This window comes from Carcharodon carcharias, chromosome 5 (genome assembly GCF_017639515.1).
Source record: "Carcharodon carcharias isolate sCarCar2 chromosome 5, sCarCar2.pri, whole genome shotgun sequence".
NCBI lineage: Eukaryota > Metazoa > Chordata > Chondrichthyes > Lamniformes > Lamnidae > Carcharodon > Carcharodon carcharias.
In genome coordinates this window covers 146,892,167-146,915,488 of record NC_054471.1, presented here as the reverse complement: position 1 = coordinate 146,915,488, position 23,322 = coordinate 146,892,167, and the positions used below count along the sequence as shown (strand labels likewise).

General features: G+C 41.3%; 1 protein-coding gene across 7 annotated transcripts in view; it reads right to left on the bottom strand.

The window, feature by feature from the left end:
* Nucleotides 1-23,322, bottom strand: part of klhl32 (kelch-like family member 32) — a 263,410-nt gene that overhangs the window by 11,214 nt on the left and 228,874 nt on the right. For 5 of the 7 annotated variants that reach the window (XM_041188385.1, XM_041188389.1, XM_041188387.1 and 2 more), the window contains 2 exons: nucleotides 18,155-18,213; nucleotides 9,003-9,195 (listed from right to left, as the gene is read on the bottom strand). In XM_041188385.1, the coding sequence (XP_041044319.1) occupies nucleotides 9,003-9,195; nucleotides 18,155-18,213 (252 nt within the window). The remainder of the gene's footprint in view (nucleotides 1-9,002; nucleotides 9,196-18,154; nucleotides 18,214-23,322) is intronic. The other 2 variants (XM_041188391.1, XM_041188392.1) reach the window with 1 other exon arrangement.

Sequence of the window (23,322 nt, the reverse complement as noted above, 5' to 3'; positions counted from 1 at the left end):
GCGATGTCATTCAAAAGGACTGCATTATATTGGATGATCTCTAGCTTCTAACACATCATTGTGGCTCCAGATCAGTAGTGAATCATCCATCATACTGTTGACCTGAGTCCTGCTGTGAAGCTGTTTTTCAGGTCAGGAGATTACCTATTTTCTGCAGAGAACCCTCTGTCTTGCTCTTGCAGCCATGGTGTTGAATTCACTGGCTCAATGGTGACCATCAGGATGTAGATTTTGGAGAACTATTGATGGTAGAGCTTTTGTACAGTGGTCACTTCGACCAAAGCAATTAATGGACAGATATATCTGTGACTGGTAGATTTTTCCCTCAAGTTGGTTCTCTTAACCTTTATCACAGATCTAGTCTCACAGCTATGTCTTTCAGGATTGACCAGCTTGCTTTGGTAAATTGAGCAATTTATATTTCTAACTGCAAATGATGGCAAAGGATCCATATATACTTTTTGTCAGCTGAAGTTTTTAATGAAATATGCGAATAGATGCTTTCACAATAGCAATGACACTCTACCATCAGAATGTCAACAAAAGGACTGTTAAACAGCCACAAGTCAGAATATCATTGCTTTAAACTTTTAGGTCCTGTAATTATCCTTGGAGATGTGTGCTGAAACCTCTCCAATGCACTGATTATTCTCTTGAAGCTATTAATGTATATATTATTGGAAATTATTTTCTTTTAAAAATAGAGGTTTAGTCTGTGGGTGTGTCTTAATTAGATTAAAGACAGATAGTCTGGGTGCTTTGATGTATACTAGTTTTGAGATGTAAGAGAGGTAGAGTGCATTTGCATTTTGTTGAATAGAGCATTCAAGAAGGGGAGTGAATTCTGGCACCTAGCTAGCAGAGGGTTTTTATTGTTAGAAGAGTTGGAGTTCAAAGGGGCTGGTGATACAATGAGAATTTACATTCAATGAGATGTGCTAGGTATAAGGATAGCAGTTTTGTGTGTGCAGAGCAGAGGCAATGTAAGATCAAAGCCTGTAAGCCTACACTGTGTCTGCAGGGAACCAAAGTGAAAGGAACCTCATTTTGAATTCGTAAGGTGAAAATGCTTTGCCTGGTGCCTGCTTGAAAATCAATGGGTTACTGTTGCCTTAATGGAGATTAGTCTAGGAATTTGTTGAAAGTTATGATAGTAGTAATTTGTAGCCATTTGTAAGTGTTTAATGTGTTGTAACTTAAAATGTTTAATTTAGTTTAATATAAAAAACGTCTTGAGAACTGATAGCCTTATTCCTGAATTCAGAGTTGCATCTCAAACATACCGCTTAAAAAATATAGGTTATGACAGTTGTTTAAAGTTTTCCTCTGGGATTTTTAAATAACTCAGCTTTACCAACAAAAGCTATAATGTTAAATATTTTATACAATATTTAAAATAGCCTAAGCCAATGATGTGTACAGGTTTTGATATGTTTGGTGCTTGTAATGAAATACCCTCAAAGTGCCTGCATATAACTGATTGCCTCGTTAAAGTGACTTCAAGTTAACTTGTGAAAAATAACTGCTGGTACTCAATTCATTAATTGGCAACACAATGACTGACATCCCTTGACCCTTTTATTAACCATATTACTTAGAAATAAGTTTAACAAAGGTTTTATAATTAACTAAAACAAATAATTGCCTGGAATTACACAGATCATTTGCTCGGTGAACATAATGGGTAGGAATTAACTGACAACTTATATCACAGTAATAGCACATCTGCAACACACATCATTACAATTTCCAGGCAATGAGTGACCCACATCATTACTTGTCACGCCAAAATTTATTGGGTCCCTCTATGCAGCACTGCTGTGAATCTCACCATAACAGTGAGAATTTGATTTTCATAGCTCCTTTCCACTACAAAATCATTCACAATGTCCACTTTGCTGTGTTAATGCTCTTTTACTTACAACAACCACATAGGCTGATTCAGAATGGCACAGTGAACCACACAGTGGCATGACGATCCATTCATAGCTCCTTTCACAATTTTGCATTAATACTCATTGCAGACATACCCATCCTCAAATTTCTGACAACTTTTGAAAGTGAACAGTTTGAACACAAGGAAACTTTGTGTGTGCGACTTCAATGGTTAACAATGCAATAACAAGTTAATTAAAGGAATGGTTTATTTACATTAGTGATGATAACTGAAGTGATTTACAGTCATAAAATCAAAAGAAATAGGAGTAGTAGGTTATTGGCCTATTGAGCCTGTTCCACCATTCAATACGATCATGGCTGATCTGATTATGGCCTTTGTTTGGGTTCTGAAATACAACAGTACGACATGTCCTATCTGGCTTGCTGTAATCATGTGACCCCTGCCATGAGGGCAGCTCTGTAAGCTGCCATCTTACAATCAGCTCAATAAAGACTACAGTTAACAGGAGACATGGTGTCAAGAAGTGGAGATAAAATAGAGTTTTGAAATCCTGTAAATGCTGCAGAGAAGACACAGCTCAGAAAGGCACACAAAAAGGAACAAAAGCTAGAAAGGAACAAAACAAACCTACACAGATGACCACTGTTGAGATATCGGTAGAAGAGTCTGATGAAGCACTATACACACTACGACAAATTGGTTCCGTCAAGTCTGTAGATGATAGTTTATGACTGTTACAATGATGACCACAGAAGGAAAGTATCAAACCAACAAGATGTGTCGGAACATGGTGATCCGAAAATCACCTCAAAAGTAAGGTTGAAGCTATATGATGGCATGATACTCACACTGAGAGGACAAATTATTCTAAGAGCCCAATTCAATGGCAATAAGGAAGATCTGGAGTTCCAGATCATAGATGGGATGCGACAGCCACTCATCTCAGCTGGAACAAGTCTAAAGCTTGAGCTGGTAACCCTAAATGTGCTGACAGAGATTCAAAGTGAAGCAGCGTGACATGATCTGGAAGTCATCAACCCTGCAGAGGCATTGAAGCTGACAGACAAGTGCCTTGCTCAAATCAAGTGAATTACCCAACACAATGCAACTCTTCAAGGCTACAAGTAACAATAAAGAAAGGGTGGCCTGAGACCATCAAGGACACACTTGCGGTCACAAAAGCATATTGGGCTTACCGAGATGAATTGACATCCCAAGATGGCATCTTGTACAAAAGAAACAGAGTCTTCATCCCTAAGGAGATGAGAGGAGAGATGCTGAAAAGCATTCATGCAAGCCATCAAGGAATTGAATCGAGTTTGAGAAAGGCAAGAAAGTGCTCTACTGGCCAAACATGAGCATTGAAATTAAAGACTACATAGGCCAGTGCATTGCTTGCAATGAGTATCAAGCTAAACAAGCTAGAGAGTTGCAGATGATGCATGACATTCTAGAGAGACCATGGATGAAGCTGTGAGTAGCTCTTCACTATAGCAGGAACTGATTATTTTGTCACTGTGGACTACTATTCTGACTACTGGGAGTTAGACCAGCTGAATTCAACAGCAACAGGAAAAATAGTAGAATGCCTGAAAGCACACTTCAGTCGGTATGGTATTCCAGACATTGCAATGATTGATAATGGCTCTCAGCTCATAAGTGAAGAATTCAGCCGATTCACAAAGGATTGAGAAATTCAAAACTATGCATCATCTCTGCACTATACTCAGGCAAATGGATAGGTTCAGGCGGCAGTGAAAATTGCCAAAGGAATCATCAAGAAATTGAGCAAATCTAGCACGGATGTTTACAAGATAATCCTTGAGTGGAGAAACACACCGACTGAAGGCATGGAAAGTAGCCCAGTCCAAACACTGATGTCACACTGCACCTAAACTACTCCTTCCAATAGCAAAAAAAGCCACTGAAACCAGACGTAATAGTATTCATGAGTGAAAAAAATCAAGCTGAAATGACAGAAAGCCAAGTTTCGTTTTGACAAGACCGCCAAAACATTGGCAGAGATGAACACTGGAGAGCCCATCAGGGTACAAACCTTCCACCCTCTCAACAGGAGTCAGCCCACATGGAAAACTGGGACATGCATAGAGAAATTGTCACCTCAATTGTATGCAGTGGAAGTGAATGACCAAATATACTGGCGCAACCACAGGCATATATGAACAATTAGCAAAGCTGTTGCTTCACCGCAGTCGGCCATTCAAGAAGGTGGGATCTCACCAGCTATACAGAATGACCATCACTCCCAGAGGTCCATTGGTCCCCAATAATGGAAATGGAACAATATCAGGTACCACAACAACAAGTGCCACAGGATCGAAACACTCCGGACAAGTAACATCATCCAGACGAACAGCCAATGACAACTCGCACGTGTACCATTAAGACTCCTGCACGATTTAAAGACTATGCAAGTGCAGAGACTGACTAATAGAACAAACAGTTGTTAATGCATGAGAACAGTAGGTGTACAGTGGGTAACTTGGGTAACTCACAGTTACACATGATTGTGCACACAAATGTGTCTTCTGTTCATTAGGAAAAAGGGGATGTTTGGATATTTTGTTCATTATGAAAAGGGGGGTGCTTGGTTTTTGAAATGCAACAGTATTACATGTCCTATCTGGCTTGCTGTAGTTATGTGTCCTCTGCTGTGAAGGAAGCTCTGTAAGCTGCCATCTTACAATCAATTCCTTAAAGACCTACAATGAGAAAGCAGTCTTTGAACAGAAGCAGTCTTAAATCCACTTTCCTGCCTGTACCCAATCACCCTTGCTTCATTTGTTGATCAAAAAATCTGTCTAACACAGTCTTCAATATATTCAATTACCAAGCCTGCCCATTGCTGTCTGTGGAAAAAATTCCAAAGATTAATGAACCTCTGAGAGAAGAAATTCCTTTCATCTCCCTCTTAATTGAGAGACCCCTTATTTTGAAACGATGCTCCCCAGTTCTAAATTACCCCACGAGGCGAAACAGTCCCTCACCAGCCACCCTGTCAAGTTCCCTCAGGATCTTATATGTTTCAATAAAACCACCTCTCCTTCTAAATTCCAATGAGTATAGACCCAACTTGCTCAACCTTTCCTCATAAGACAACTTCTTCAATGCAGGAGTCAGCCTAGTGAACCTTCTCTCAACAGCTTCCAATACAAGTATATCACTTCTCAAATAAGGAGAATAAACCTGTCTCAACAATGCTCTGTACAGTTGTAGCAAGACTTCTCAACTTATATACTCCTCCTCCTTGCAATAAAAGCCAATGTTCCATTTGCCTTGCTGATTATTTGCTATACCTGCATACTAACTCTGTGGTTCACATATAAGGACACACAGATCCCTTAGTACCACAGCATTCTGCAGTCTCTCTCCCGTTAAATAATATTCTACTTTCCTATTCTTCCTGCCAAAGTGAACAACCTCACATTTTCCCACATTGCAATCCAAATGTTTCTTGGTAGAGTCAGGGTGAATTTTAAAAATGCTGCTGACCTCATGACTTCTTTCACTATTTGCTGACTGCAACATTGACCTTGCCCCATCTCTAAATCTTGATTCTACAAGTGAGCTGAATATTTGGCCCAAATCACTGCAGGGATCTTCGTAACTGTGGGATCACAAGTGCAAATGAACATTACGCAGAGAGAGATAAGACTACCTGCAGATCGCACAGGGTATCCCCTTAGTTTATGGAAGCAGCTTTAGTCAAACTATAACTCGCTTTAAAATGCTTTCCCTACACAGACAAAAGAGGACAAAAAAAAGAGAAAAGTGGATATAGATGTGATGGGCTCGGATCTGAAATAGCAGCGAAAATAAGGGACACAGGCAAATATAATATAATAAAATAATCTAATATAATAAAAACAGAAAATGCTGGAAAAACTCAAGTTTGGCAGCATCTGTGGAGAGAGAAACAGAGTTAATGTTTCAAGTGCATATGACTTTTTCAGAGCTGCTCTGAAGAAGTTAAAGACAATATCAAACTTAAAGAAAAAGCACATAATTATGCAAAGACGGGTGACAGGTCAGAAGATTAGAAAAAATATAAAGAACAGCAAAGGATGACAAAAAGATTAATAGTAAAAGATTAATAAGAAGGGAAAAATTCACATATGAGAGAAATCCAGCTAGAAACATAGGGCAGGATATTGAGGTTGGCGAGCGAGGGTTGGGGGGGGTGCCGCTTGCCGACATGTAAAATGATGCAGGATGACATCGGGCGGAACTCCCGACTTCATCCCGCATCATTTCCATTTTCAGCTCGGCAGGGCCGCAGCCGAATCAGCTATGCTCCTTCTGACCTGTCACCGGCCAATTGAGCCCATTTAAAAAGTAATTAGACTAGTTACTGGACCTGTCTGCCCAACCTTAAGGTTGCAGGGAAGGCCAGTAGTCCTGGTGGGCTTCAGAAAAAGCATGAAACTTCATCCACAGGCGGGATGAGGTTTCATGTAGGTTTTTAAAATATTAATAAAAGTTTACTTAAAAGTGATGGACATGTCCCAACTCATATGACAGTGTCATGAGGGGACATGTCAAGGAAATGTCATTTCTCTACATGTACTAATTTTAAATTTGGTGCCGATCTCCCTGAGGCAGCACTTAGACTTGTGCGAAAGAGTGCACTCCCGACTTACGGAATCCCCCCATTCCTCCCACACAGGGAGCGCATAGCGCTTCCTGGCAGACGGCTCGCCCATGTAAAATGGCGGTGCAGCGCCGATCGGAGGCGCACCCGCATGCACCGCTCCTGAACTTCCCCCCCGACAAGTGGAAAATTCTTCCCATGAAGACGGATAGCAAGAGCTTCTAAAGATATTTAAATAAGAAAAGAGTTAACAAAATGAATGTTGGTCCTATAGAGAGTGCGTCTGAGGAATTGATAATGGGAAGTAGGGAGATGGCAGATAATTTAAACAGGTATTTTGCTTCGGTCTTCTATATAGAGGACACAAGTAACATGCCAGAAATAGCTGTAAATCAGGAAATGGAAGGGATAGAGGAACTCCGGAAAATTACAATCACCAGGCAAGTGGTATTGAGCAAATTGTTGGGGCTGCAGGCTGACAAATGTCCAGGTCTGGATGGACTTCACCCTAAGGACTTAAAGAAGTGACTAGTGAGGTAGTTGTTGCAACAGTTTTAATTTTTCCAACATTCCCTAGATTCAAAGAAGGTTCCATTAGATTGGAAAATAGCAAATATAATTCATTTATTCAAAAAGGGAGGGAGATAGAAAGCAGCAAATTATAGACCAGTTAGCCTAACATCTGTCAGAGGGAAAATATTAGAAGCTATTATTAAAGATGTTACAGCAGGGCACTTAGAAAAATTCAAGGCAATCTGGCAGTCAACATGGTTTTGTAAAAGGTAAATCATGTTTAACCAATTTATTTGATTTCTTGGAAGGAGTCGCATGTCCTGTGGATAAAGGGGTGGATGTACTGTACTTAGATTTCCAGAAGGCATTTGATAAAGTGCCACGTTAAAGGTTATTGCAGAAAATTAAAGCTCATGATGTAGGTGGTAACATATTGGCATGGATAATAGATTGGCTGGCTAACAGAAAGCAGAGAGTTAGCATAAATGGGTCTTTTTCTGGTTGGCAGGATGTGACGAGTGGTGTGCCACAGGGATCAGTGCTGGGGCCTCAACATTTTACAATTTATGTAAATGACTTGGATGAAGGGACCGAAGGAATGGTTGCTAAATTTGCTGAAAAAGATAGGTAAGAAAGTAAATTGTGAAGAGGACATAAAGAGGCTACAAAGGGACATAGATAGGCTAAGTGAGTGGGCAAGGATCTGGCAAATGGAGTATAATGTGGGAAATGTGAAATTGTCCATTTTGGCAGGAAGAATAAAAAGAAAGCTTATTATCTAAATGGTGAGAGATTGCAGAGCTCTGAGACTCAGAGGGATCTGAATGTCCTAGTGCATGAATCACAGAAGGCTACTATGCAAGTGCAGCAAGTAATAAGGGAAGTTAATTGAATGTTTTAATTTATTGTGAGGGGAATTGATTACAAAAGTAGGGAGGTTATGCTCCAGTTGTACAGGGCATTGGTGAGACCACATCTGCAGTATTATGTACAGTACGGATCTCCTCATTTAAGGAAAGATATAAATGCTTTAGAAGCAGTTCAGAGGAGGTCTACTAGACTAATACCAGGAATGAGCATGTTGTCTTATGTGGAAAGGCTGGACAGGTTAGGTTTGTATCCACTGGAGGTGACTTGACTGAAAGGTTTAAGATCCAGAGGGGTCTTGACAGGGTGGATGTGGAGAGGATGTTTCTGCTTGTGAGAGAATCCAGAACTAAGGATCCTATTTAAAAATAAGGGGTCGCTCATTTAAGACAGAGGTGAGGAAAGATTTTTCTCTCAAAGGGATGAGAGTCTTTGGAACTCTCTTCCTCAAAAAGTGGTGGAAGCAGAGTCTTTGAATATTTTTAAGGCAGAGCTAGATAGATACTTGATTAAAAAGGGGGTGAAAAGTTATTGGGGGTAGGCAGGAATGTGGGGTTGAGGTTACATTGAGGTCAACCATGATCTTATTGAATGCCAAAGCAGGCTCGAGGGGCTGAGTGTCCTACTCCTGCTCCTAATTCGCATGTTCGTATGTAAATGATACAAGACCTTCTGCTGAAATAGACAAACAATGAGCGAGAACAAAGCGAGCTAGGGCCATACCTCTTACTCTCAATATAAACACACAGCTCTCACACAATAGTGGTGAAGAAACAATAGCCAGGATTTTACAGCCCTGCTGCTGCATGTCTCCCCCCATCCCCACCCGCTCCGGTGGATGCTGCAAGCTATTTAAATTCCATTCAGTTCAGCGGGAATGTAATATCTCGCCAGGTGGGAGGGGCCGTAAAATCCTGGCCAATGTCTGTTTGATTTTTCATCAATTAATAAAATAGCTATATTGATGTCTATGGAGAATGAATGACAAAATAAAATTACTTTAAAAACAACACCAAACAGCATGTTCTTCAGCAAACTTGACAAGAAGCTTCATCGAATTATCCTGTTATGAATGGAAAATTCTTACAAAAGAAACCTAAAAACACCTACCTGTGAGTAGGTTGAAATGGCAGCGGACCCACTGGTCAGTGTCTATGTTATAACAGTCAATTTGACGAACTAGAATCCGATCATTGTTGTAGTCCAAGTCATTTCCTCCAAGGACATAAAGTTTTCTATTGACAGCTGCCATAACATGATAGACTCGCCTCTGTAACATTGGACTGCGGCTGATCCATTTATTCTGAAAGTCAGAAAGATTAAGAACAAATGTAAGGGTTTCAAAATACTTTCTTTAGTCATTTGCAGATCATCCTGTACAATTGCTCTCAAGTCAGGGCTTATGAGAGGCCCAATTTTAACCACAGCAGGCAGGTGGCAGGCAGAGGCTGCTCCCTTGTTGTTGCCGACTTGAGTCTGCAGACATTTTGAGACTATTGAAGGTGGTGATATTATCTAAAAGAATTATATTATCTAAAAGAATCCATCCATTCTTAATTAGCACATTCTTTTAGATAATATCACCACCTTCAACACCTCTTTGTTCTTCTGTCTGTGACATCTTTTGATTATCTGCTCCTATCACTGCTTGCTTGTCCCTACAGCTACCCCCCCCACCACTTCTCTCCCCCCACCCCCCCACCTTAAACCAGCTTATATTTCACCCCTCTCCTGTTTTTACTTAGTTCTGTTGAAGGGTCATGAGGACTCGAAACGTCAACTTTGTTCTTCTCTGCCGATGCTGCCAGACCTGCTGAGTTTTTCCAGTTATCTGACCATGACAGACACATGCATGGGGCTGTCACTAACATTCTTTCCAGCAGGAGAAGACTATGCACAGCTCCACTCAAAAGACGGCCACAGGAAGTCGTTCAGCCTCTCTGCACACACTCCATCTTTGAAGAACATATTATAGGCAAGGGATAAATAATGACTATAGTGACTGACGTCATTGGAGGAAACTTAATTCCTTATGCCTTATTCACTATTTTCATTCTTCCAGCTCAGCCATCACATGACACATTGCCAATACTCTGATCTTTATGAGCAACGTTTGCTCTCCTCTGCCTTACTTGCTGTTCCTCCTCCTCCCTTTCCAGCTCCATATGCAGCCCTAATAAACCAATCACGACTGTAATCAAACTTCTTTGAAAGCAACCCAAAAAGAGAAGCAAAGCCAACAAAATTATCTTCTCACTAGTCAAAATTAGGGTTCCAGATTGAAACAGGCCAAAACAAAATGCCCAGACATTGACCAGCATACAGAATTGACAACCTAGCAACTATCTTGAAAGAGCCCCTTTTAAATAGGTTGAAATAGCCCTTGACTGCCTGTTAGAATCATGGGCAGAATTTTAAGGCACTGTTTCAACGGGGACGGGGTTGTAAAATGCGGTGGGCCATTATAAAGGCCCTTGACGACAGCGGGAATGTAAAATCCCGCTGTCGTAAAATTCTGTCCCATGGGTTGCTTGGCAAATTGATCATGTGGTGAGGCAGGCACGGGGGGCAGCCCAATATTGGAAACATGTTCTACAGCAAGTATAGGACCCCTTATTTAAAAACTTTAATTCATCACTTTAATTGTTCTATCTTGCATTCTGGATGCCTACAGTAAAGAAAATTTGGCAGGTGCTGCGTTTCAGGCTCGTAGTGAGGTGTGCACGCAGCCTACCAGATTGCGTGATGGCCTGCTGATTTTGGGCCTGAACAATGGGCGGGGTGCCATCAAATTTCTAGGCCACTAAATGTCCTGATTGAACTAATTTCTGCTCTGAGTTTGGACCAATAGTACACTCCCTAATGAATGGCTACAGACCACATCTGTTTGCTGTAGAAGGCTTCCAATGTTCTTCAATTAGATATTCTTTAGCAGCAAAGTATGGCAGGTGAGCTCCTCAGGAATTGAGACTCTAGGGAATTGAGGGGTCATTCCGAATCAACAGACAAGTCATTACTAATCAGTATAGAAGAAGAAGGGGCCACTGTCTGTACCAGGTATCTATGTGTTTTTTTGGCAGATGGCAGTTATTACCACTCTTGAGAATGTCCTGAAAAAGAAACAAGCTCAAATACCAAATGATAGGAGTTATTGGAATTCAAAGCCATACCCTTTCAGCTGTGACTTCTGTTAGTCACTGTATTCAAACAATATGCTACATGAATTTTAAAAAGCTAGTGCACATGTAAACATGAAACAGACCTGATTAAAAAAAAAACATTCACTCTTTGAATGGCGAAATAACTTTTTTTTAAAAAAGCACATCTACAAATAATGGACTGATTTTCTTCCACTTTTAATTAAAGTGCATAATATGCAAATGTGCGTATAGCACTTTGTTTTCTTTGAATTTTAAACAAAGTCAGCATCAAAATTGAAGATCTATTTATAAAAAAAATAAGGTAATGAGAATCCATCCATGTTCAAAGGATTAATTCCACTGAAGTACAGAAAAGGAACTATAGCCTTTCGCAGGAACACAGGACTTATGAGCACGATTAGGCCATCCGGCCCTTCGAGCCTGCTCCACCATTCAATAAGATCATGGCTCATCTGGTTGTGGTCTCAGTTCAACTTTCCTGCCTGCAGCTCATAACCCTTGGTTCCATTGTCTAACAAAAATCTACCTTAACTCAGCCTTGAATAAATTTAAAGACCCAGCCTCCACTACCTTCTGGGGAAAAGAATTCCACACTCTAATTACCCTCCAAGAGAAAAACATTGTCCTCATCTCTATGTTAAAAAGGAGACTTCTTATTCTTAAACTATGTCCCCGAGTTCTAGTTTCCCCCACAGGAGGAAACATCCTCCCAGTATCCATGAGTGAGAGGGCCCGGAGGCAGTAACCACCATCTGGAAGAGTGGGTGAAAATAGGACCTGGAGACAGTAACCATCACGGAGAAGACCGAAAGGGCGCGGAGGCAGTAACCACCACCTAGAAGAGTAAGAGGGTCTGGAGACAGTTACCATCACCGAGAAGAGCAAGAGGATCCGGAGACAGTAACCACCATCTAGAGGAATGAAAGGAGTCGGAGATTCTAGCCACCACCTAGAAGAGCAGGTGAAGAGGGGATCTGGAGATTCAGAGACTCAAGACACACAGCTGGAGGGCATAGATTCAAAATAATTGGCAAAAGGAGTAAGTGCGATGTAAGGAAAATTTTTTTCACCCAGAGGGTGGTTGGAGTCTGGAGCAAACTTCCTTGAAAGGATGGTGGAGGCAGGTTCAATCAAGGTATTCAAAAGAGAATTGGATTGCTACCCGAAAAGAGAGAATGTGCAAAGTTACGGGGATAAGGCAGAGGAATGGGACTAGGTGGAATACTCTTTCAGGGAGCCAGTGCAGACTTGATGGGCCAAATGGCCTCCTTCTGCACTGTAAATATATTGTGACAGTCATTGGGTCATAGAGTCATAGAGGTTTACAGCACAGAAAAAGACCCTTCAGCCCATCCAGTCTGCACTGGTCAAACAAGTACCTAAATATTCTAATCCCATTTTCCAGCACTAGGCCCGTAGCCTTGTATGCCATGGCATCACAAGTGCACATCTAAATACTTCTTAAATGTTATGAGGGCTTCTGCCTCTACCACCCTTTCAGGCAGTGAGCTCTAGATTTCCACCACTCTTTGGGTGAAAAAATTCCTCACATCCCCTCTAAGCCTCCTGCCCCTTACCTTAAGTCTTTGCCCCCTGGTTATTGATCCCTCCATCAAGGGGAAAAGTTCCTTCCTGTCTACCCTATCAATGCCCCTCATAATTTTATACACCTCAATCATGTCCCCCCTCAATCTCCTCTGCTCCAGGGAAAATAACCCCAGTCTATCCAATCTCTCCTCATAACTAAAACTCTCCAGCCCAGGCAACATCTTGGTAAATCTCCTCTGCACTCTCTCTAGTGCAATCACATCCTTCCAGAACTGCACAAAATACTCTATCTGTGGCCTAACCAGCGTTTTATACAGTTCCAGCATAAGCTCCCTGCTCTTATATTCTATGCCTTGGCTAATAAAGGCAAGTATCTCATATGCCTTCTTAATCACCTTATCCACCTGTCCCTAAGGGACTGGTGGACATGCACACCAAGGTCCCTCTGATCCTCGGTACTTCCCAGGGTCCTACCATTCATCCTGTACCTTGTTTGTCCTGCCCATATTTTGTCAGCTGACACTTATCCAGATTAAATTCCATTTGCCACTGATCAGCCCATCTGACCAGCCCATCTATATCCTCCTGAAATCTAAGGCTATCCTCCTCACTATTTACCACCCCACCAATTTTCGCGTCATTCACGAATTTACTAATCAACCTTCCAACATTCAATCATTGATATATAGCACAAACAGCAAGGGATCCAACAGTGATCCCTGTGGAACCGCACTGGACACAGGCATCCAGTCACAAAAACACCCTTCGACCATCACCCTCTGCTTCCTGCCACTCAGCCAATTCTGGGTCCAATTTGCCAAATTGCCCTGGATCCCATGGGCTCTTACCTCCGTTATCAGTTTCCCATGCGGGACCTTATCAAAAGCCTTGCTGAAGTCCAAGTAGACTACGTCAAATGTATTGTGCTCATCCAACCACCTGGTCACCTCTTCAAAAAATTTTCAATCAAATTGGTCAGACATGACCTTCCGTTAACAAAACCATTCTGAATGTCCTTAATCCCTGCTAGTCCCTAGATAGCTAGTCCCTTTGTTTAGAACATTCAAATTCAGATATTGTCAGTGAGTCCAGCAGTGAGTATCCAACCTTAACAGAGTGTGGGAGTTTGGTGAGCTGAGGGACTTCGGTGAGGAGGGGCTGTTGGTGCTCCTTTGCATTTTCTAACTCTTTCCATCTTCCTCTCCAACAGATTTTCCATTTTGGATACTGCTAGGGGAGATGATTTCTCAGGAGAATTCAGCAAGAGACAAGTCCCTGGCACCACGAGTGGCTCAGCTGCACAGAGCAGGGGGAAAAAAAGAGTGGGAGAGCAATAGTGAAATGAGATTCTATCGTAAGGGGAACAGATAGACATTTCTGAGGCCATAGCTGTGACACCAGAATGGTATTTTGCCTCTCTGGTACCATGGTCAAGGATGTCACGGAGCAGCTGAAGGACATTCTGAAGGTGAACAGCCAGAGGTCGTGGTCCATTTCAGTACCATTGGCTGCATTAAGTGTTTGCGGGTTGAGGAGCTTCGGCTCAGAGTCATTGAACTGGAGGCTAAGCTGTGAACACTGCGACACATCAGGGAAGAGGAAAGTTACTGGATGCTTTGTGCCACGAGGCAGGCACACCCACAATAGGATCTTCTGATTTTGAACGTGGTCAGAGACAGGAGGGTGTGACTGTAGCTGAGGCAGGTAAGGGGATCCAGAGGGCAGGAGTGCATGAATCCCAGCCTCTGCAATTGTTCAACAGGTTTGAGGTTCTTTCAGCTTGTTTAGATCAGAGTGGGGGCTGCAGGGTGGATAATCTGACTGACCATGGCACTGTGGTACAGGAAGCCATTCAAATGGGGGGAGCACAAACAAAGGAATGTAGTGGTAGTTGGGAATAATACAGTGAGGGGGATTGACACTGTTCTCTGTAGCAAGGAGTGAGAGGCCAGCCGGTTACGTTGACTGCCCAGTGTCAGAGTTTGGGACATTTGTTCAGGGCTGGAGAGGAACTTGCAGCGGGAAGGGGAGGATACAGTAGTCGTGGTCCAAGTAGGTACCAATGACACAGGCAGGATGAGGAAAGGGGCTCTGCATAGTCGGCATGAAGAGCTAGGCACCAAATAAAGAAGCAGAACCTCAAAGATAAAAATTTCTGCATTATTACCTGAGCCACATGCAAATGTGATAGGACAAAGAAGATCAGAAAAATGAATACGGCTCAAAGACTGGTGTGGGAGAAATTGGTTCTGGTTTGTGGGGCACCAGTATTGGGGAAAGTGGTGGCTGTATCATTGGGATGGTCTATACCTGAACCATGCTGGGGCTGGTGTCCTCGCAAGCTGCATAACTAGGGAAGAAGAGAGGGTTTTAAACTAAATAGTGGGGGCAGGGGACCAAATTTGGGAAGATGTTGTAATCCAAAAGTAGAGACAAGGCAAGAGAGAAAGGTACTAATATGGGAAATGATAAATAGACTGTGATAGGAAGGGATAGAGAGCACAATTGTAAGAGTAAATCAGCAGTTAAGGTTCGACACTACAGAATAATAAAAGGACAAAACTAAAGACTGTTTATAAATGCACGTAGCATTTGAAACAAAACAGATGAACTGATAGTGCAAATAGAAATAAATAAATACAATCGGATGGGCATTACATGGCTACAGGATGACATAGATTGGGACCTGAATATTGAAGGGTACGTGACATTTAGAAAGGACAGGAAGTTAGGAAAAGGTGGAGGGGTTGCTCTGTTAATTAATGATGGTATTAGCACATTAGAGAGGGTTGACCAAAGTTTAAGAAACCAGGATTTAGAAGTGATTTGGGTTAAGATGAGAAATGATAAAGGCAATAAGTTACTTGTGGGAGTGTTGTTCAGGCCCCCTAATTGTAACTGCACGGGTGGACAGAGTATAAAAGAAGAAATAATGGGAGCTTGTCAGAAAGGTATAGCATTAATCATGGAGGATTTTAATCTACGTATAGGCTGGAATAATCAGATGGGCAAAGGTAGCGTAGATGAGGAGATCATAGAACGTTTTTGGGAAAGTTTCTTAGAACAGCACCTTCTGGAGCCAACCAGCGGACAAGCTATACTAGACCTGGTATTGTGCAATGAGATAGGATTAATTGATAACATCAAAGTGAAGGCACCCTTAGGTAGCAGCGATCATAACATGATTCAATTTTACATTCATTTTGAGGGAGAAATGAGTGCGCCCATGACTAGTATTTTAAACTTAAATAAGGGCAATTATGAGGACATAAAAGCACAGCTAGCTAAAGTGAAATGGCAAATGAAGTTAAGGGATAGGTCAATAGAAGTTCAGTGGCAGACATTTAAAGGGATATTTCAGAATGCACAGAATAGATACATTCCAATGAGAAAGAAAAATTCTAAGGAGAATCTACCATCCGTGGTTGACAGTATCAAACTTAAAGAAAAGATATATAATTACGCAAAGACGGGTGGCAAGTTGGGAAGAATATAAAGAATAGCAAAGAATGACAAAAATATTAATAAGGAGAGAAAAATTAGAGTATGAGAGAAAGCTAGCTAGTAATACAAAGACGGATAATAAGAGTTTCTATAGATGTTTAAATAAGAAAAGAGATAACAAAGTGAACATTGGTCTGATAGAAAGTGCGTCTGGTGAATTGACAATGGAAAGTAGAGAGATGGCGGATGAATTAAACAGCTATTTTGCTTCAGTCTGCACTATAGAGGACATAAGTAACATCCCGGAAATAGCTATAAATCAGGAAATGGAATGGAGGGGGGCACTTGGGAAAATTTCAATCACCAGGGAAGTGGTATTGAGAAAATTGTTGGGGCTGCGGGCTGACAAATCCCCAGGTCCGGATAGACTTTACCCTAAGGTCTTGAAAGAAATGATTTGTGAGATAGTTGATGCATTGGTTTTAATTTTCCAATCCTAGATTTAGGGAAGGTGCCATTATATTGGAAAATAGCAAATGTAACTCTATTATTCAAAAAGGGAAGGAGACAGAAAGCAAGACAGAAAGCTAATTAGCCTAACATCTGTCATAGGGACATGTGAGAAGCTATTATTAAATAAGTTATGGTACGGCACTTAGAAAAATTCAAAGCAATCAGGCAGAGTCAATATGGTTCTGTGAAAGGGAAATCATGTTTAACCAATTTATTGGAGTTCTTTGAAGGAGTCACATGTGCTATGGATAAAGGGGAACCGGTGGGTGTACTGTACTTATTTTCAGAAGGCATTTGATAAAGTGCCACATTAAAGGTTATTATGGAAAATAAAAGCTCATAGTATAGGGGGTAACATATTGGCATGATTGGCTGGCTAGCTAACAGGAAGCACAGAGTTAGCATGAATGGGTCTTTTTCTGGATAGTAGGATGTTACAAGTGGTGTGCCACAGGGATCAGTACTAGGGCCTCAACTTTTTACAACTTTTATAAAATTATTTGGATGAAGGAACTGAACGAATAGTTGCTAACTATTCTGAAAAACACAGGTAAGAAAGTAAATTGTGAAGAGGACATAAAGAGGCTACAAAGGGACATAGATAGGTTAAGTGAGTGGGCGAAGATCTGGTGAATGGAGTAGAATGTGGGCAAATGTGAAATCGTCCATTTTGGCAGGAAGAATATAAAAGAAGCTTATTATCTAACAGGTGAGAGATTGCAGAGCTCTGAGATTCACAGGGATCTGAGTGTCCTAGTGCATGAATCACAGAAGGACAGTATGCAAGTACAGCAAGTAATTAGGAAAGTTAATTGAATGTTATAATTTATTGTGAGGGGAATTGATTACAAAAGTAGGGAGGTTATGCTCCAGTTGTACAGGGCATTGGTGAGACCACATCTGCAGTATTGCGTACAGTACTGGTCTCCTCATTTAAGGAAAGATGTAAACACATTAAAAGCAGTTTAGCGAAGGTCTACTAGACTAATACCAGGAATGGGCATGCTGTCTTATGAGGAAAGGCTGGACAGGTTAGGTTTGTATCCATTAGAGGTGACTTGACTGAAATGTTTAAGATCCAGAGGGGTCTTGACAGGGTGGATGTGGAGAGGATGTTTCCTCTTGTGGGAGAATTTAGAACTAGGGGTCACTGTTTAAAAATAAGGGGTCACTCATTTAAGACAGAGATGAGAAGAATTTTTTTCTCTCAGAGGGTCATGAGTCTTTGGAACTCTCTTCCTCAAAAAGCGGTAGAAGCAGAGTCTTTGAATATTTTTAAGGCAGAGCTAGATAGATTCTTGATTAACAAGGGGGGTGAAAGGTTATTGGGGGTAGACAGGAATGTGGGGTTGAGGTTACAATCAGATCAGCCATGATCTTATTGAATGGCAGGGTAGGCTCCAGGGCTGAGTGGCCTACTCCTGCTCTTAATTCATATGTTTGTAATTACTACATAGGATAACTTCATTAGAAGCTTTTTTAAGCACATTTTCTTTTCAATTGTAGAAAAAGTATAATTTTTGTGTGTGTGCTTAAAAATATCAAGACAATACACTGAAGTTTCACCACACTACACAGAATAATTATAATACCTACCTGACTTGGATCATACACCATAAGTCTGTTCTGGTACTGAGCAGTGTTGGTCACTCCACCTAACATGAAAAAATAGTATTAATTCCAGCTCCAAGATGTTCGGACAAGAATTTCAACATGCCATTAATTTTCATTTCATTTCTTCATGCATAATCTTCACAGCACTTTCTCTCAACGTACAGATGTAATAGTCTGACTGGAGTTTTTGGAGTGCCAATTGCTATTGTTCTACGGATAAACTGACTTATGTTGAGCCACTAACTGTCCTGCAGTATTTGTCTCAAGTGGCCATTCTTTACACGCAAGTCTACACAGTGAGTGTGGGCAGGCTACTCCAGCACAGAAAAGATTCATCACAGATGAGATCAATCTTATCCTCACCTAATATCCACACACTTCTCAGCAGCGGGCCAGGAGACCGGGGCCTGCAGGGGGCCAGAGGACTGGGAACAGCAGGACCTGAAACTTTCACTGATTTTTTTTCTATGTAAACCTGAGACCAGGTATCACTACTTTATTCTGAGGTCAGCTAACTTGTAAACAGGATAGGAATCAAATCTGGAGCTTTACTGTGTTCCTTATTGCAGATTGCAATTTAGCCACCAGTAGGTTCTGTTTCTCACCTCTTAATGCCATCTTCTTTTATTTTTGGTCAGTACATATTACCAAATTCTCAGAGAGGACCATATTGTTTAACAATGCGAATGGCTAATCTACTTTAAAATGCAGTATTGTAGGAAATCCAAGAATAATGATATAACATTAATTTCCTTTCGCCCATAGCATAAAGAACAAAAAGACTAAAATGATGTAATTTAACTGTACCTGCATGATACTAAGTGATGTTATAAACGTATATGTCAGAATAAGATTTCAGTCACACTAAATTTTAGCTTTAATTTTATTTGAATGATATGCAATTTGTTTAACTTATTTTCCAGTGCACTTGGGCATTCCAGATGATCTGAAGGAGATGGAAAACATTTCCAATCCTTTTAAGAGCAGAACAAAACGTGAATTAAGAAACAACCATTCAGACATCAAACAGGCTGCTCCTACAATGTATAATTAATTTGATCACGGATCCCAATCTTCCTACTCAATCTCCTGTTGGACAGTTCATTGTAAATGAATACTCCTGATCCCCAGAAAGAATTAAGCAAACTCCTGAATCTTCATGCATACCTTCACCATTCAATCCTGGCCTTCACTAAGACCAGAGAACCAGCACCTAATGTGTTCCAGTGAGTAATTAATAATCTCAGTTGATATCTATCCAGAGAAGCCTCAATTCCGTTCCCAATCATCCATGTTAATCGGCACAAACATTTTCTTCCCTCCAGTAATGAGTTTGACATATCCACTATTCTGAGACACAAAAGAAGTTTCCTCACAAATTCTTCTAAAATTACTTGAGGCTTGTTGAATTTAAATCCATGTCCTAGGCAATAGTTTTGTTGAAGTTGCTTGCTTATATTTACATCACCCATGCCTCTCAGCATTTTAAAGGCATAGATCATATTGCACTCAATCATCTTTTCTCCAACTGAAAAAAGCACTTCAAATATCTTCTTGCATTTCAAGCCCAAAGTCCTGGAGGTATGTTTATGCTCTTCTTTGATCTGTTCCCAAGATATTAATGTCCTAATGTACATTGGCCAAATGGAACCAAGTCTACCTAACCGTCTATTTACTTATACCCCGGGGCCTTACTTACTGTTGTCATAGATTTTAAGTTATGCTTTTATATCAACATTTGTAAAATTGTAAAATTATAAACATTTATGATGACACTTTGCAATGTCAATAGTCGCCTACCATGGTGCAATTGCAGATTCTAGCCATTAAGTGGCATTTTGAAGTAATTTTTCAATTTGGTCAGGTTGGATTTGTTCTACTTTTTGTAGCCAGGCCATACATGGGAACTTTTCCACACTGTTGGATAGATCCCGCAATTGTAGCTGTAGTGGAAGAGCTTGACCAGTGGTGCAGCTAGTTCTGGAGTACAGGTTTTCAGCACTATAGCAGAATGCTTGCTGGACAGGTATATGGAAGCTTATCAGTGCTCATTGGTAGTATAACCTTGAGCTCATGCCTATATGCATGTTAGGGATCTGGGTTGTCCCCCAACAGACCCTGCACCCCATCCCTTCCTGACCCAGCCCAGAGATGGCATGAATAAACAGAAATTCCACCAACTTGGATTGGAGTTTCTTAAGCATGGTTGTGGTCATGAGTTTCCATGCTTCGAGCACCTAGTTAAGCAAAGATGCATTTCTTCATTTAAAAAAAACACATCAAGACTTTTTCTTAAACTGATAATTAATTTTTGGAGGAATTTTTTTCAAATAGGTACGCCATAAAACATATTCCTGTAACTTACATCTTGTACAAAACTGAACACACCTGTATTTATTTCTGCAATTATATTCCTTTCACGTATGCACTTTATGTTCATGCTCGTCTATCAGTGAGGGATTCTGAAGATTTGCATACAGATTTGATTGTACGAAAACAGATATTAAATTAGAGTGTCCTTATTGTTTAATTTGCTTAAAACTGGGGTGCATTTTCCTGTTGGAGTTCTCAAAAGTCATCAAGCTGATTTCTCTGCTGTTAGGTTATGCTACCACATGCTGGCACATCAGCCCTTGCAATCAAAGCCTTCCAAAGATTCTAGGGCTCACCTATCGAGTGTATCACACAGATTAACACTTCATTCTATCTGCTTCCCAGGGGTCTAATCAGCATGCTACGGTTTTGGTAATGCAGCAACCATAATTAAATCGCCTGATGTTGTTAAGGATGATTTTACAGCTTTTTATTTCAGCCCTGACAGAGATGCTCAACCCAAGACATTAACCTTTCTCTTCTCTTTTCAGATGCTAATGGGCCTGCTTTGTATTTTCAGAATTTTGTGTTTCTTTTTCAATTTTTTTAGCTTGTGTCATTTGGTTTCACTTTATTGCTTTGTCTTTGTTGTTCGAAAACATAATTTTTCTTTTCAAATTTGAAGCAGCTGTTAGTGATCAAAAAGATATCTTCATGATTTTAAATTTCTATGTCGCTGTGTCTCAGTACAGTGAAACAATCAATAGTGACGGATCCATGGACCAAATTAATTCATTAGAGCTGAAGTCAAGATGGCAGCTGGATGACTGTTTTTCTTTTATTCATTCATGGGATGTGGGTGTTGCTGGCTAGGCCAGCATTTATTGCCCATCCCTAATTGCCCTTGAGAAGGTGGTGGTGAGCTACCTTCTTGAACCGTTGCAGACCATGTGGTGTAGGTACACCCGCAGTGCTGTTAGGGAGAGAGTTCCAGGATTTTGACCCAGAGACAGTGAAGGAATAGCGATATAGTTCCAAATCAGGATGGTGAGTGGCTTGGAGGGGAACTTCCAGGTGGTGGTGTTCTGATGCATCTGCTGCCCTTGTCCTTCAAGATGGTAATGGTTATGGGTTTGGAAGGTGCTGTCTAAGGAGCCTTGGTGTGTTCCCGCTGTGCATCTTGCAGATGGTACACACTGCTGCCAATGTATGTCAGTGGAGGGAGTGATTGTTTGTGGATGGGGTGTCAATCAAGCAGGCTGCTTTGTCCTGGATGATGTCGAGCTCCCAGTGTGTTGTTGGAGCTGCACTCATCCAGGCAAGTGGAGAGTATTCTATAACACTCCTGACTTGTGCCTTGTAGATGGTGGACAGGCTTTGGAGAGTCAGGAGGTGAGTTATTTGCTGCAGGATTCCCAGCCTCTGACCTGCCCTTGAAACCATAGTATTTATATGGCTAGTCCAATTCAGTTTCTGCTGAACGGTAACGCCCAGGATGTTGATAGTGTGGGATTCAGCAATGGTAATGCCACTGAATGTCAAGTGGCGATGGTTCGAATCTCCCTTGTTAGAGGTGGTCATACCTGGCACTTCTGTGACTTGAATGTTACTTGTCACTTGTCAGCCCAAGCATGGATATTGTCCAGGTCTTGCTGCATTTGGACATGGACTGCTTCAGCATCTGAGGAGTCATGAATGGCGCTGAACAATGTGCAATCATCAGCGACATCCCCACTTTTGATCTTATGATGGAATGAGGTTACTGATGAAGCAGCTGAAGATGGTTAGGACTAGGACACTACCCTGAGGAATTCCTGCAGTGATGTCCTGGGTCTGAGGTAATTGACCTCCAACGACCGCAACCATCTTCCTTTGGGCTAGGTAGGACTCCGACCAGTGCAGAGTTTCCCCCCGATCCCCACCAACTCCAATTTTGCCAGGGCTCCTTGATGGTCAAATGCTGCCTTGTTTTCAAGGGCAGTCACTCTCAGCTACCTCCTGAGTTCAGCTGTTTTGTGCATGTTTAAACAAAAGCTGTAATGAGGTCAGGGGCTGAGTGATCCTGCTGGAACTCAAACTGAGTGTCAATGAGCAGGTTAACATAGTCTGTGGTGGAGGAAAAAGAGGGGAATAGAGGCAATAAAGTTGCTGGGGGTCCAATTAGGGTAGTCAATGATGGAGGCTAGGAATACAGGAAAAAGCCCCGTCCCCTAGGCCTCTAACCCACACAAGCTTACATGCAAAACTGGTCATGAGCTTAAGCCTTGCCAATATAATTCATTAAAATGAGCATTATTGTTTGCTTTGCAGACTGAATCATTTTTTGATTAAGTTTAAGTATAAATCACTCATAATAACTGTGCCAACAGTATGATAACTATTAACGATATCAACAATTTGAAGCCAGGGTAGCCACCATGGAAACAACTAATATTTATACTTTTGTCCATTCCTGTTGGCAATCAAAATTCTTTTGCTCCCCAATAAATTTTTTGATGCAGGTCTGGAGCTCTGCTTTCACACTGTCCACTTGCAGCCTGTCCCTCTCATTTCTCCAGGCGGTGGTTATCATTGCGGTGAAGTGGAGTGCTAGCTACCTTTAAGAGAATGTAGTTAGTTAACCATGTGACTATATTGACCAATTGCTACACAGTGCGGGCTTCTTGGGTAACTGTAAGTCTAGAGCTGGAGGTGATTGAAGAAGCACACATGGGTGTTAGTTCCAATAAACCACCAGTGTTTGTTCACTTAATCAGTCTCACTGTCTATATTGTTTCAAGCACCAACTAATGTGTTATTATCAAGAGTGCGACTAGCATGTGCTGGACAAAGCGAAC